This window comes from Ascaphus truei, chromosome 2, assembly GCF_040206685.1.
Source record: "Ascaphus truei isolate aAscTru1 chromosome 2, aAscTru1.hap1, whole genome shotgun sequence".
NCBI classification, from domain to species: domain Eukaryota; kingdom Metazoa; phylum Chordata; class Amphibia; order Anura; family Ascaphidae; genus Ascaphus; species Ascaphus truei.
In genome coordinates this window covers 169,847,234-169,863,502 of record NC_134484.1, presented here as the reverse complement: position 1 = coordinate 169,863,502, position 16,269 = coordinate 169,847,234, and the positions used below count along the sequence as shown (strand labels likewise).

Here is a 16,269-nt window from a genome sequence, read left to right as displayed (position 1 = left end):
TGAGTTGCTTGTGAGGACCATCCTAGCTGCCCAGGATCCTCATAGGATGGAGGCATTGTGCCTGTAGTGCATCTGTGTCTGCTACTATTTCAATTTGATAATAAAGCCAGTTGTCTGGTTTTTACTGTTGCACACTTTTTTGAATGGTGTGTCTTCAGATATATAAATGACATGGCCAATAAAATGCAGGGAGGCTGGATAAGAAAATAATACAATACCACAGAAAAGAAAACGTTAAAATAAAAGCACAAATATGAATAAACTTGAGTACTAGATCCTAATTATACAGTAATGATCATTTTCAGTTCAGATTAATTAGATCAGGAGTTCTACATCTAATCTGTGGAGACAAGAGACGTAATTCCTGTTGTTATTTTTAAAGCAAACCCAAATCTAGACCCAATTTCCTAATGTAAATAGTTTTAGTAAAGCTGTATGGAGTATTACTGAAAATAAAATGTAATTACTATAGGATATGGGGATGCCGGTGTACATGTCAAAGATAAAGCTATTAATCAAGTTTCTTTCGTCATCGAGAGAAAGGTTTACGGCAGGGGTAGCCAACGCCCATCCTCAACAGCCACCACCAACAGGTCAGGCTTTAAAGGATATCCTTACCTCGGCACAGGTGGCTCAATCAGTGGCTCACTCAGAATGACTGCGCCACTGATTGAGCCGTCTGTGCTGAGGCAGGGATATCCCCAATACCTGGCCTGTTGGTGGCCCTTGAGGACTGGAGTTGGCCACCTATGGTTTATGCGGTATTAGGTTTGGCAGGAGGAAAATGGCCCCAGAAGCAGAAACTTATACGTTCCATTATATTAAGTGCATTGAGTACCTCCTTTTGCTGTTTAATTAAACGAATCCTAAATCACTCACTGAAGCAAATTAGGTTAAAATACTTTCATACACCGACATTAAAAATGTATGTTCAAAATGCCTGCAATCAATAAACTATCAAACATGCTTCATATGGAAAATTCTGTTCATTCTCACTTAAAATGGGTGGTCGTTTCTGGAGTGCTACCTTTCTCCATCCAGTAAAATGCCAACAAAACCAAAGTTAATGTCAGAACTTACTAAATCCTGCTTCACATCCATATCTTCCAAAACAAGGAACTTGTTTTATTAACTATTTATGTTTTTTCTCCATTGTTTTATAGTATAATATGCTACGTACAGTATGCATATTTATGTTGCTGTACTAAACAAATCTATGTTTCACCCTTAAGTTCACAATAAATACTCTATCACAGGATATATTGCTGCATGGCCTCAAACCCCACTATCTGATGAGGCCATTTTAACTGTTATTGATTTCATGTACATCAGAATGATTATCAATCTGAATGAATTTGATTTGCGAAACACTTCTCACTTTAATTACTTTGTAAGGTGTATTGCTCACTGAAAGAAAGAAAAAAAAGCATCATCGTCTTTGGCTAAATGTTTGACTTTCTTGTATTTTTCCATAGCCTTCCTTATAATAAGCAAAATTCAGAATCTCTATGAGTATTAGCATTGTCCAGGAGGTTTCCATAATTATTCACTCCCAGAAATAGGATAAACACAACACATACTGTGAAACAGAAAATTTTACTTCTACTTACCAGCGGTGCCCAGTAGGTGTAGAGGTAACCTATTTTCAACGCCGATACAAACTGGGAACAAGCGACTACCAGAAAATAGAGATTCAAGAAAAATTTGAATTGTTGATATAAAACCTTAAAAAGAGGAAAGGAATAAAAAAATGCTGTATTTAAAAATACAAATCGACATAAATAACTTGTGTTAGATTTGGATTTTCTCTTGTAATGGGAATATATATGTGTTAACAGTGAGCATTAGTTTATAAGGGCTCCATGTAAAAATGGATTCAGGCAAATTGTGACACGGTGTGCTCATTTGCATGTCATTTCCCAGAATCCCTTGCTGCAGTGGAAGCACTGTATGCTAGGTGATAATGGTGAAAGGCGGGGTTGCAGACCTGTCTAAGACATGTGCTCACAAGTGATCTTTTTATTTGCTATATGGTGGAGGTTTCTTGTCGCCTTTTTCACCCACCATAACTTAAAATGTGTGTGTGTGTATTATATAGATTATATATATCATAAATCCAAAAAAAGAAGGGAGTGACGTTTCGGACCTACCGGTCCTTTATTTAGCTCCCTTCTTTCTTGTATTTACCCCTGATGATTGTGTGGTGAATTAAACCCTATTTTACAATTCTATTTTTGCCGACAGCTGTGTTTTGCAAGGAAAACATCGCGTCGCCTGGCAATGTGGGACGCCTTCTTGCTCTCTGCTTTGACTGGCCTGGCTGCGTATGCGCTCCAATTGACGCTGTGAAGTATTCTCTTAAGCACTATGGTGCCGTGGTTTACGCAGCGCGTTGTCAAGGCAACACAGGATGCAACCCAACGGCACTCCAAGTGGCCACCAGCAGCAAGAGCATGTGCACTGTTTGTTGCTTCCTTCCACACAGCTGATCACATGACGGCTGTTATGCGACTCCTGACACGATGGGATTGACCATGGGACTAATTAGCTATCCTGATTGCTTTCACTGGGTGGAGATTTAGGTAGATAAGGTATCCCCTGGCCAGTGTACTCTAGCATCACCCTGAGGAAGGTCCTACAAGGACCGAAACGTTGGTCTTGTTTGTGCTGTACCATCTGAATACAGGTTTTTTTTTTTGCCATTTATCCTTGAGTGCTGTCCTTTGTCTTCTCTTGCTAGGGTTGACCTATCTCTCTATTTTTTTTTCCAGCAGTGTCTTTGTAATACAATTAAGGGGCCATCATTGTTTATAGAGAACATATTATACAAATAGTAACCAAAGATCTTTTATTTATTTATTTTTTTAAATACCATGAAGCTTGAATTACACCTCTGCCAGTTCTGACACTTTATTGTTCAGAGTTTAGAGTACAGAAATGTATCATCATTCTAAAGGATACTTTTTTGCAACTACTGTGTGCTCTACTTGAAGAGACATATAGCTGTCTGTTACTTAGGGATAGTTTTGTGATATACATTTAGTATTACCAAGCCATTAATAGGATCACTAATTATTAGTACCTACTAGTATTAGGCATTTAGAGGTTCTAGCAACAAGTATATCAAGGTCTCTATTCTCTGTCTGTGAGTAGATTTCTAGACATTACCTCGATTGGCATTTAGCTGGTTAAGTTTGAATTGAGGATTCCATGTACATTCACAGTCATTAGTGTTTGTTTTAGCCGTGTTACACCTTACTATCACCCTCACATTTTTAATAGTTTTTTCAAGTTTGAGTGCAATAATTATTTGATGTATTAAAATAATTTTTATTTTTGTGATCTCACCAATATCCTATACATCCAGATATTGGAGTCCAAAACCGTACCCATCATTACATAGTTTCATCTTTGGTAGTTCTAGGGATACTGGTTAACTGTACAAAGTGATACCTTAGCTGGGGCACTTATTGTTAGCTCACCAGTTCAAATTTGGGTAATTTTAGGCGTGCCCACATCCAACGGATATTTGTCTCCTTCCCATGCCCAATTTCCCCAGAGTTTCTGCTACCATCTACTATCTGCTGACCAGGTTTCCTACGCGAGTGATGCTGAACTCAGCCTTCCCTCTGCGCACTCTCAATCACAGATATACAAAGGAAACAATCTTATATCTCGAATGGCTTTTTTCTGAGACACATTTTCTATACACATACCAATGGATGAGGTCCATCTAATCTGTTCATCTGAAAGGTCATTAATAATTTATTACCAAGACCTTATCTTTCAATTTTTTCTTTTTATAAATGTTTCATGAAATTATCAACAAAATGAAAGAATTGAATTAATGGAGATGTTATTTAGGAAAGTTTACTCATGTAAAGACAACCATCTCACACCATAAAAAAAAAAGTGTGTGCTAGGATGCCCTCCACATAAATGAGAGTTCGTAGACAAATGAACTAATAGTATGGTGCAAGGGAACAGGGAGGAACCTCAGACCCCCCAAAGAAGTCACTAACATATACAATGGTTCCCAGCACACAATCAGAATAAGAATCAGTCAAATTGTCAATTTGAAAAATGCAAAATGTATTGAAGATATATGTAAAATACAAAGCTGACCCTAATGCAGGCCGTACATCTCACGAAGCAGAACAATGCACAACAATAGGAGGGGTGGAGGGGAGACAAAGGGGGTGAAAAAAACACAAGACAAATGGGGGAGGGGAAAAAAATGTACCAAACACGTAATGAATAGAGTGATAAAATATAAGGGGGGCAACGTTTCGGGGCCTAAATCGCCCCTTCTTCATGCCTGTTCTTACAGACTGCTGCAGTCTATGGTACTTCCCTAATTATACACCTCCATCCAAAAACCTCTCAACTTAACCAGATAAGTGGTATAAAGAACACACTGAATAAATATACTATGCCTAAATAAGACAATCAAAGTCAACCTAATGTTCTAGCGTAAGACATTTAATATCAGCAGAATATATGGTGGTACAAAAGCACCTAACAATAGCACATGTATAATTCTTATTCTGATTGTGTTCTGGCAACCATTGTATATATTAGTGACGTCTCACACCATGGATCAGTATACATTTTGACTACAAATGTAATCTAAATGTAAAAAAAAACTATACTCATGTTTTTCATCACAACAATCAATGGTTTACTGTATTCTTAATGAACTCTGTGACCTTTAGGAAAATGTGCACTGTTTAAGCAATTTGTGTGTATTTAATAATTTAAACTAAGGGAGAAAACAGTGGTGTGGTTCAATAAAGATGAGAATATTTATCTGTCTGAAAGACAGTTGACATTTTATTACCTTGACATAAGATCAGCCTTTTAATTACAGAGCCATTAGTTTTGTGAGTTTTAATAAAGATGCATATTAGATCCTAAGCTTTTTTCCAACTATCGGATATGCCGATGCTCAATAAACGCTGCAAACTTATTTGAATTAAGAGGAGATACCAAGATGTTAACGTATACAGAAGCTAATTTACTATCACAGCCCTTTGTAATACATTTAATTAGGTTAAAATGATATACAGTAAATCACAGTTTAGAAAACATGCGAATATATATTTACACACAAACAAAATAACATTAGCCCCCAAAATCTTAGGGGGTCTATGTATCGAGGCAAAAGTGAAGCAATTCTGCGCAAAAACACCTGACCTGATTGAAAGCTAGGGATTTATTGTCTTTGATATACATCTGCTGAAGCTTTTTTTTTTGCCACAGAACTGCACCACTTGTCTTGATACATAGATAGAACATTTCCCATGTGTATTCAATCATCACTTGGGGTGGGAGATCATCATACGATTTACTGAAATATCAGTGATTTACAAATATATTTGTTATCCTCTCACAGTTCTAAGGTATTCTTTAATTTACAAGCCTTTCATATTGAACCCCTGACCTAAGAATTATTAGCATTGTGTTTGGCCAGAATCATCTTTGCAAAAATCCTTTAATGCCAAGAATTGATGTGCTGCCAACCAATAACAAAGCAATAGTTTGTACTTGACAGGATAGCACATGGTCTACGCCAGTGGTGCTCACCTCCAGTCTTAACGGAGCCACTAATTGAGCCAGCTGTGCTGTAGCTGGGATATCCTTAAAACCTGACCTGTTGGGGGGTCTTGAGGGCTGGAGTTCTTGGGGTTCTATTAGATCTCTATTCTAAATACAGCAGCAGTGTGAGAACCCGACTATGGACTGTGCTTTAAAGACCAGAGTGGAATCTGAAGTCATCCATGGACAAACAGCGAGACCCCCAATATCTATTTATCGGTCACGGATCGCCAAAAAGGTTACTGATAAAAAAAACTGGCTAATGTGTTGCATTTTCTTCCAACCTCACTTTATCTGGAGGAGCAGCTTTTCACATAATGAATGGGTTATACTGTAAATGTTTATTAATTATATTCTGCTTACTACAATAATTACTCCTTAAATATTAAATACCAATGTCATTTACGCAAAAAAATCTATAGGAATGTGTACTGCAAATGGTACAAAGGAAAGTTTACTTTGATTTCTATCTTTAGGTTTGTACCAATGGATGTTTTCCATTTCAATCTTTTTCCTGTTGATTCACATGAGATTCTCCAGAATGGACTTCTCTCTGTTTGTCAAGTCTCCCTCTGATTACTCAACAATGTATTGACACAACTGTATGGGATCTGTTTTAAAATCAGCAATCCATGCTTTGTACCTTATTTGACACAAGTGGTCTCCTGGAGTTGAACCACTGCACTCAAAACTATGGGGGATCCCGTTGGTCCTGAGATCCGACAAGACTTCTTGTCCAAGAGAAAAAATATTAAATCACTGGGGTCAGCCTCAATCTGGAATGCAATAGAAAGCCTTGACATCATTGTGTGATGACTTTGCAGCTTCCAATTGGGTACCACCGCAGCCATCTTTGTTTTTAGTTGCAAGTACTAGCAATAGTAAAAGTTAATATATCGGCAATCAGGGGATCCCCAGAGCTTTCAGTGCTGCGGTTTAGCTCCAGGGAAGATAAAAAGGAAAAACGATTTTGAAGGGGAATGCTGTTTTAACTCTAGTGACATAACGGACATTGAACATTACAATAATGTGGTCTATGGTGGTTCTTATGAAGGGGGACAGTAATTACTGCATATATACGGCTTCAAAACATTGCATGAGACAAGCAAATTGTTGCCTATATATTCCAACTTTTTCTGATTACATAAGGGTATTTTAATGATTTGTTCTCCTCAAATATAATGTGTTCCTTTTGCAAGATTCTCCTGATGAAGGTTGTATTACACAACATATTATATCAATAGTTTTTTTCCCCGTTTAGTCTGATATTGTAATGGATTTACATTTTTTCAATGTTTATTTACCAGATATATATAGCAGGGTTTCTAAAGCAATTTAGCAAAAAAAAAAAACAGAGACAAATGATAATATTGAGTGCACAGCAGCCAACTGTTTTCACTCTATAAACATCATATTCACGGTCTTCTACATTTCAACAAAAAATAAATTGAAATAAAGCAATAATTTCCCACTGACTCAGACAAAAAGAAAGTCTGTATGCCTACAAACCAAAACTGGAAAATACTATATTTACTTACCCCAGGTATAAATGTGAAGATATTATACTTTTGATTTTTTATAGCATTCCTTGGATATTTTTCCTCACATTTCTCTGGATAGCCCAACCAAACAGTGCGAGCTTTCAACTCCTTCTTTCTTCTGCAAATATTTATCAGCCAGTCACAACAGCTAGGAGATAAAGGGGAAGAAGATATGTTATTCATTTTAAAAAAAACATATGGTATATGTTCTACTATAAATATTTATTTACATAATGTATCCTGGCACTTTAAAAGGGAATCACTTTCATACCCTTGTGCTATTACTATACAATGCAGGCCGAGGTCAGATGTTAAACTATGGGCCAAGTCACTTCAGAATATCGCAGGAACACGTCACCACTGTGTGTGTGGGGCCAACACAGGGATGGGCAACGCCAGTCCTCAAGGGCCATCAACAGCTCAGGTTTTTAGGATACGCGCACGCGTGTGTATATATATATATATAAATATATATATATATATATTACACATACACACTTTTTAGCAAATGTGTTATTTCATATTATTCTGTGGCAATAAAAGAATTACTTTTATTTCTGAACTGCACAAAAAAGAAATATGTTGTACATTGTAAAATAAGGTAAACACAACGGTTAAAAGAAAAATGTGTCTGGTCCTGTCAAACTGCAGCTGTAATGCGTATGAAAAAAGATCTATATGCAGCGCAAGATGAACAGGGTTCAATATGTTCCAATTATCTGAGGATACTTCCTTGTTTAGGAACATAAGCCATATTTGCAGAAATGCACTGATGAGCTGTTAATTATTGACATGTAAAAGTCAATAATGAATGCTACGATGGTGCCGTTTTTCTTCCCATATGAAGTTATTGGTTTCCCTCAGAATCCTCTACAAATATCCCCATCCTAAATCTTTCCCTTGCTCAGACTCGTAACCAGGGGCCTCCTAAAAGCGGGGAGGAAGAAATGGAAAATATTTGTTACGTCTATTGCATGGATACAGTATGTAATTTTGGGGTTTCTTCTTTTGCCATTCGCAATGTACCCCAAGTAACATCCAGAGGAACAGTGGAGATGGTGCTGCTATAGGTCCCGTGTTTTAATTCTCTTTGTACAAAAGCAATCACATGAATAATTAACAAGTCCCAATTAACTATTCCATCTTTGGCTTAGGTACACAGTTTATCTGTGCTTGTAAAGAGCAAGAGTTACTTAATCAAAAAGGTCAGGTTAGAGAAGTCAGGCTGCATCAACCAGATAAGGTTTTTTTTTCCAAACGTGTTGTTACTATTGTACAGAAAATCAAATATACACCGCAAATAGATGTTCACATTTTTTCTCTCGTCCCAGCAGAAAATTCCACACCATACTCACACAGCAGTCAGCTGAAAACTAAAAGTTTCCTAAAAACATCTTCCTGTTAAACTGGCTGCCTTCCCCAAATGCAGACAAAGAGTATCCTATCAAATTAAACATACAAAAAAAAACAAACCATGAGGGTTTCTTCCAGGACTTGTGGCACTTGGACATAGCAGGCATTTAAAAAAAAAACAGAATACAGAATATCACTGTAACTGCCTTCCTTAGTAAAATCACCCGTAAAATCAAGTTTTTCCTGTAAAACAGAACTACATTTTTACAGCGACCGTTTTAAATATATTGGGCCATATTTACTAAGCAGTCATTTGACTAAATAAATCAAAAATCGAAGGTAAGGTGTCTTCCAGCACCAGAAGGCATATTATGTCAGAAAACTCTTTACTAAATATGGGTCTTCTTTGTCTGTCCCCCTCTGTTTACTTAATAATGGCAGCAGAAGGAATTTACACCAAACACAAAAGGAAATACTGAGTGTAACAGGGACATATCCCTGTTTACATAAAGCAGCCTCAGAGCTCTGAGAATCCAGCTGAGAGATAGTTAATTGCAGCCACTCAATTAGCTAGTCTCCACCTGGACATGAGTGCTCTGTAAAAAGCCTCATGTGAGACACAGGAGAGAGATTCCTTAGCTCACATTTGGGCTGACAGAAGGAGAGCAGAGAAGCCTGCACACAGACACTGTCTTGAGCACAAAGGCTGTACTGAGTTCAAGACACCCAGACACCTATATTTCCTGGACACATAGACCCAGGAACCTGCCAGAGACCGACATGGAGGGCCACCTGCTTAAGGTAACTCCTGAGACTTTGGGGTTATAGCCTGGTAAAGGGAATATCCCTGCAGTCCTGCAGATACAGTCTGGGGAAGTAGTTAGCCCTTATAAAGAGACAAGGGTTTGTTATTGTATGTTTTGCCTGGATAAAGGAACAGGCTCAATAAAGCCAAGATATAATTTCACCCTAATTGGTCTCCATTATATGAACCTCTGCACACATCTCTAACACTGAGAATTAACAATTCGACTGTATTAAAAAAAAAAAAAAGTCTTAAAGGTGGTTGAAAACCCTTCAAGGCATTTACTTCCAATGACAACAAACATTTAGAAAAAATATTTACACTTGGCCAATCTACTATATATTTCTGAAAGCATTGTATGTATGTATGTTTCACTGTGTTCCCTGTCCCTATCGGCAATCTCATTGGTCCCTTGGCCCGCCCGCCCCCGCACACCTCTCATTGGCCTCAGACACTCACACCACCCCCTTGGCCCGCCCCCCACACCTCTCATTGGCCTAAGGCGGAGTGACAGGCCAAAGGTCCAAAAAAAACACACACACACACATACACACCTCTCTCTCTGTCCTCTCCCCCCCCCCATCACACTCACCTCCTCCCCTCCCCCGTGCTCCACTCACCTCCCCTCCGCTCCACTCACCTCCCTCCCGCTCCACTCCCTCCCGCTCCACTCACCTCCCGCTCCACTCACCTCCCGCTCCACTCACCTCCCGCTCCACTCACCTCCCTCCCCGGCGCGGGGACAGGCAGTGGGCAGGGCAGCCTGCCGCTGCCATGCGTCACCTAAGATGGCGGCGGACGGAAGGACCCCCTTCCTCCCTCGCGGACTAAGTAACATGGCGGCGGCCGGAAGGAGAGGTGACGTGTGTGTGTGTGTGTGACACTGTGTGTGTGTGTGTGTGACACTGTGTGTGTGTGTGTGTGTGTGTGTGTGTGTGTGTGTGTGTGTCACAGTGTGTGTGGGGGGGGGACACAGTGTGTGTGCCCCCCCTCCTGTCTACTCTCCTCCCCCTCCTGTCCACTCTCCTCCCCCTCCTGTCCACTGTCACCCCCCTCCTGTCCACTCTCCCCCCCTCCTGTCCACTCTCCCCCCCCTCCTGTCCACTCTCCCCCCCCTCCTGTCCACTCTCCCCCCCCTCCTGTCCACTCTCCCCCCCCTCCTGTCCACTCTCCCCCCCCTCCTGTCCACTCTCCCCCCCCTCCTGTCCACTCTCCCCCCCCTCCTGTCCACTCTCCTCCCCCTCCTGTCCACTGTCCCCCCCTCCTGTCCACTGTCCCCCCCTCCTCCTGTCCACTGTCCCCCTCCTGTCCACTGTCCCCCCCTCCTCCTGTCCACTGTCCCCCCCCTCCTGTCCACTGTCCCCCCCCTCCTGTCCACTGTCCCCCCCTCCTGTCCACTGTCCCCCCCTCCTGTCCACTGTCCCCCCCCTCCTGTCCACTACCTCCCCTCCTGTCCACTACCGTCCCCTCCTGTCCACTACCGTCCCCTCCTGTCCACTGTCCCCGTCCCCTCCTGTCCACTGTCCCCGTCCCTCCCCTCCTCCTGTCCACTGTCCCTCCCCCCACCTTTTCCTAGCGGCAAATTTAACTCACGGGCAACGCCGGGTCTCTCAGCTAGTGTATTATAAAAAGGTGCTTATTACTTACATGCAATGTGCTAAACATGTCACGGCCATTAAACTGCTTTGTTCCCAGGAGAAAAAACCTCTTTAGGAAAAATGGAGAAGCCCACAATTACTAAGCAGTGCAACTCCATAAGATACCTTACGGACAATGCACGATGAGCAGCAACCCTTCAAAAATATGGGCCTAAATCTTTCTGATAAATTGCAGTGTGAAATTTTACAAATGGTCTGGGCAGGTATTAAAAAGGAGCAGTGCAGTAGAGCAAAGCTTAACAGCTGTCTGTTGCTAAAATACGGTGTCTTAACAGCCTAATTTTGCTAGAAAAAAACTAAATGCTTCTATTAATATAATACAATATGACTGCCTACTTGTCCTTGTAAGTTCATTTATCAACACTGATAGGGTTGCCAGGTGGCTTCTCCAAAAATACTGGACTCAATGGTGAAAGGTGCGTCAGGTCACTATGTCCAGGGAGGGAAATACTGAACACATACATGTCCAGTATTACAGTACCTCTTATTTTTTACTGGACAGAGTATCCAAATACAGGACAGTCCAGTTCAATACCGGATACCTGGCAACCCTAAACACTGATGTCCTTAGATCCAACATTGCTGAACGGTCATCAAAAATCAAAACTAAAAATATGATTATGTGGATCCAGATGTTAACTGTTAATGATCAGTGTGAAGCTAGGAGGAGTGGATAAGAGTTTTTAATCTGAGAAGCTGTACAACCTGAGACCCCAGAAATGCTGTGCCCTGTAATGGCTACACTCTGAAAAAGGCAGCGATTCTTCCAACCATTGGAGAAGCATACAAAATGAGGAATTGTAAAAAAACAGTCCAATATATCTGTAGTATCATAGTAATTGAGGTTGCATAGGCAGTCTGTCCAATGCTGCGCGGTCTATGAGACTTGAATTTCTATTCATTAAAAAACAGAACAACCCAGTGCAAGATTTGCCAACTGTACTTTATAAGGACAACAAATATACATGTTTCCCCAAATGTAATAAAGCACAATCACATTTCTTCTTGGGTCATTGGTCTGCCTATGTTTTTCCTTTCCAAGAAGATAACCAGCTATTAAATATAAATCCAGAATCCACAGTTTGGTAGGCTCACCGAACACATGGTAATGTTAAATCTAATACTTTCAGAAGGAGTGCTATTAGGGTAAATAATGACTAGGGTAGGCCCAAAAGCCCCTTACCCCACGTCAGACAAACAAGACAAAAACAAGTCCGAGGAATAAGGCCACCACCTTTATTTAACTGATAAAAACATAACCACATTTGTCCAGTCTAGCCTGCTACATGTCAAAAGCCCCAGCAATGCTGTGGTTCATGACCTCCGCTACTGGAAGACAAATCGACCAAGACATCATAACGTATCAAAACACAAACTTGGGAGAATTACTGTTTGGTTTATGGTTAATTTCTTAATAAACAATGACATATACAGCAACAACAAAAAATGAGATATACATTTCAATGCAAGGAGGGGGAGGGGAAGTGGGACAACCAAGCTCTGCAGTTACTAGGTGAGTGACACAGAATATCCCCATTCTTCCCTATCTCTTGGCCAAACTTCACCCACAGCCAACACCGTTACCCAAACAAGCCCATAGCCAATTCCATAACAGGGGGAGCCTGGGCATATACCAACCAGTTGTGCTGTTCAAGCCTGAAGGTAAGGGCTCTCCTTTATAGGCAAAAGCAAAAGTTAAACATACCAATTAGTTGGCAGCAAATATTAAGAAAAGTGTTTAAGATGTAGGTGTGAAAGTTTCTTTGCATAAAAAGAACAATCAGAGAAGCCGGGAAACTCAGCTCATGAAGCAAAGTAAATATTTATTGTCAACTCAAAACTTAACCTTTGTAGGATGATTTGGCAAGGCAGAATTGCTTACTATGTTTTAGCCACAATATGCGAAATATCCCTCTTTTGAACTAAAAAATATAAAAAAAGGTCCATTACATTATATTGCAGTCAGCATCTTAAACTGAGTTACATATCAGGACATAAAGTAATAACAATCATCCTTAGCAGGTCTTAAAATTAGGTAAATACAACCTCAGATGAACAACAACACATGACATATTACACCGTGTCATAATTTATTTAACAAAAATAAAGCCAAAATGGAGAAGCTATGAGTGAAAAACTAAGTACACCCTTACTGCTTCCATAGGAATTAAGATGCTAAGTAGCAGACAGGTGCTGCTAATCAAATGCCCTTCATTAATTGATCATCAGCAAGTGTGACCACCTCTATAAAAGCCGAAGTTTTAGCAGTTTGCTGGTCTGGAGCATTCAGGTGTGTTAACACAATGCCAAGGAGGAAAGACATCAGCAATGATCTTAGAGAAGCAATTGTTGCTGCCCATCAATCTGGGAAGGGTTATAAGACCATTAACAAACAATTTAAAGTCCATAATTCTACAGTGAGAAAGATTATTCAAAAGTGGAAAACATTCAAGTCAGTTGCCAATCTATCCAGGAGTGAAAGTCTCAGCAAATTCACCCCAAGGTCAGACCGTGCAATGCTCAAAGAAATTGCAAAAAACCCAAGAGTTACATCTCAGAATCTATAGGCCTCAGTTAGCATGTTAAATGTTAAAGTACAATTGACAGTACAATTAGAAAAAGACTCAACAAGTATGGTTTGTTTGGAAGGACTGCCAGGAGAAAGCCTCTTCTCTCTAAAAAGAACATGGCAGCACGGCTTAGGTTTGCAAAGTTGCATCTGAACAAACCACAAGACTTCTGGAACAATGTCCTTTGGACAGACGAGACCAAAATGGCGATATTTGGCCATAATGCACAGCAGCACGTTTGGCGAAAACCAAACACAGCATATCAGCACAAACACCTCATACCAACTGTCCAGCACGGTGGTGGAGGGGTGATGATTTGGGCTTGCTTTGCCGCCACAGGACCTGGGAACCTTGCAGTCATTGAGTCGACCATCAACTCCTCTGTATACCAAAGTAGTCTAGAATCAAATGTGAGGCCATCTGTCCGACAGCTAAAGCTTGGACGCAATTGGTTCATGCAACAGGACAATGATCCCAAGCACACCAGCAAATCTACATCAGAATGGCTGAAAAAGAAAAGAATAAAGGTGTTGCAATAGCCCAGTCAAAGTCCAGACCTCAACCCGATTGAAATTCTGTGGCTGGACCTTAAGAGAGCTGGGCATAAACAAATGCCCACAAACCTCAATGAACTGAAGCAACGTTGTAAAGAAGAGTGGGCCAAAATTCCTCCACAACGATGTGAGAGACTGATAAAGTCACACAGAAAACGATTACTTCAAGTTATTGCTGCTAAAGGTGGTTCTACAAGCTATTGCATCATAAGGTATACTTCGCTTTTCACACATGGCATCTCCATTTTGGCTTTGTTTTTGTTAAATAAATCATGACATAGTGTAATATGTCATGTGTTGTTCATCTGAGGTTGTATTTACCCAATTTTAAGACCTGCTAAGGAACAGATGATTGTTATTAATTCCTGATACGTAAAACCATAGAATTCAAAGAGGGTGTACTTTCTTTTTCACACCACTGTAGTTTTTCAAACTCGCTACTTCCCACCAAATCTTAGCTTGGGAGGCATATGTTCTTTCTAGATCTATCAAGTAATTTTTAGTACTGTATGTGTGCTCTCCTTAGTTACCGATTTTACCCAACAAACAACGACACCCCATTATTTTATATTTATTATTTTTATTTCATTTTCATTTATGTTTATTATTTTTGGGGATCCAGGTATATTGCTTAAATGAAGCTATGATCTGTTTTGCCATTTGGGCAGATCACACAGGAGCTTTCATTCCTACACCTTATATCCAACATGCATGAAAGTTACAACGTTGGCATACATTTCCACAGAGGAGAAGCATGCCTATTACTAACACACTGTAAACGTAATAGTTAAAAATATACGTTGGATTACAAATAGTGTCATTGATACACTTTGGCATGTGTATTTATTTGTTTTGTCCTATATAATAGTATATTACACCACCTACTGTAGTGCCGACGAGTATTCTAAAACAAATCTGGGGCAATCACCAACAAGACCCAGGTACATGCTGGGTACATGCTGCAACATTTCAGTGACATTTCTGCAGAGACTAATGGCCCATCGGATTAACCACGGGGGGTCCCTGGCAGTCCCAGTCAAACTGAATGGGACTGACAGGGACCCCTGCTGTGTTAATCTGATGGGCCATTAGTCTCTGCAGAAATGTCACTGAAATGTTGCAGCATGTACCCAGCATGTACCTCGGTCTTGTTGGTGATAGCCCCAGATTTTCCAAGCCAAGTTTTAGAATACTTGTCGGCGCACCTGTATGCTTCACAGTATTTCTTTTCTTTTATTCTGACAATGTGAACTTTTACAGTGTATATAGTCTCTAATATTTTCACAGAGTACAGCAATTCTGAGTTATTATACACGTAATTATCAATTTCCTAATTGAACCACCTGTGACTGTTCATAGGCTGTGACCAATCCTTGTTGGTCAGTCTTGTGTCTCACTACTACTGGCCAATGTGACAACACGCCCACCCAACCGTTTTATATATATTTTTTATATATATTATCGCTTAGTGATCAGCATTTTAGACTCCTCCCCCCGATGAAGCACAGGTCACGTGCAAAACGTACGCCGGCTAGAGGACGTCACGCCATGTGACGTCGGTGAAGGGGTGACTCCTATAGATGATTCTATTTTACTGGTCCTCCGTGACCAATATTACCTATATGCAGAGCTATTGTATCTCATGCTAAGTCTATAGAATTGGTTCTCTGTCATTAATTACTGACTATTGCATGCGGGCGTGTAGCATGTAGCGCTCCCGTATCTACCCTTTGGTGGTTACTTGTGGCAGCCCATAGGATAGCACTGTGTTTATATGGGCCATATGTAACCGACAGAATTTGTACATAGATGAATTATACCTTTGTGTTAGCTGTATAGAACTGATACTGGGTCGCAATCAACTGATACCGTATGCCAGCACGTAGCACTTCTGTTTACATACGGGTGCTTCATGCTGCTACTTCTATACTAACCTCGCATGGCTATAATTATACTGTGTACCAACTAATAGCGACATATACCCATGTGGGAATGCAGACAACGGTTTAATACTGGAGATACTTATTAGAGGTACACCTATTTGAGGATCTGCCATTTTTTTACTGAGGTTTACGCTAGCACATACAAGGATTTTTATTTGCAATATGTCAGGAATTTCATAATATGCTGACACGTCTGCTGTTTTGAGTCGTCATACATTTTGGGCAATTGGTATTTACAATATGATCC

General features: G+C 40.3%; 1 protein-coding gene across 1 annotated transcript in view; it reads right to left on the bottom strand.

Moving 5' to 3' along the window:
• ATP9B (ATPase phospholipid transporting 9B (putative)) overlaps positions 1–16,269 on the bottom strand; it is a 283,427-nt gene that overhangs the window by 226,084 nt on the left and 41,074 nt on the right. Inside the window, exons 3-4 of the mRNA XM_075588537.1 lie at positions 7,137–7,287; positions 1,611–1,724 (exon numbers count right to left, since the gene is read on the bottom strand). Of these exons, the coding sequence (XP_075444652.1) occupies positions 1,611–1,724; positions 7,137–7,287 (265 nt within the window). The remainder of the gene's footprint in view (positions 1–1,610; positions 1,725–7,136; positions 7,288–16,269) is intronic.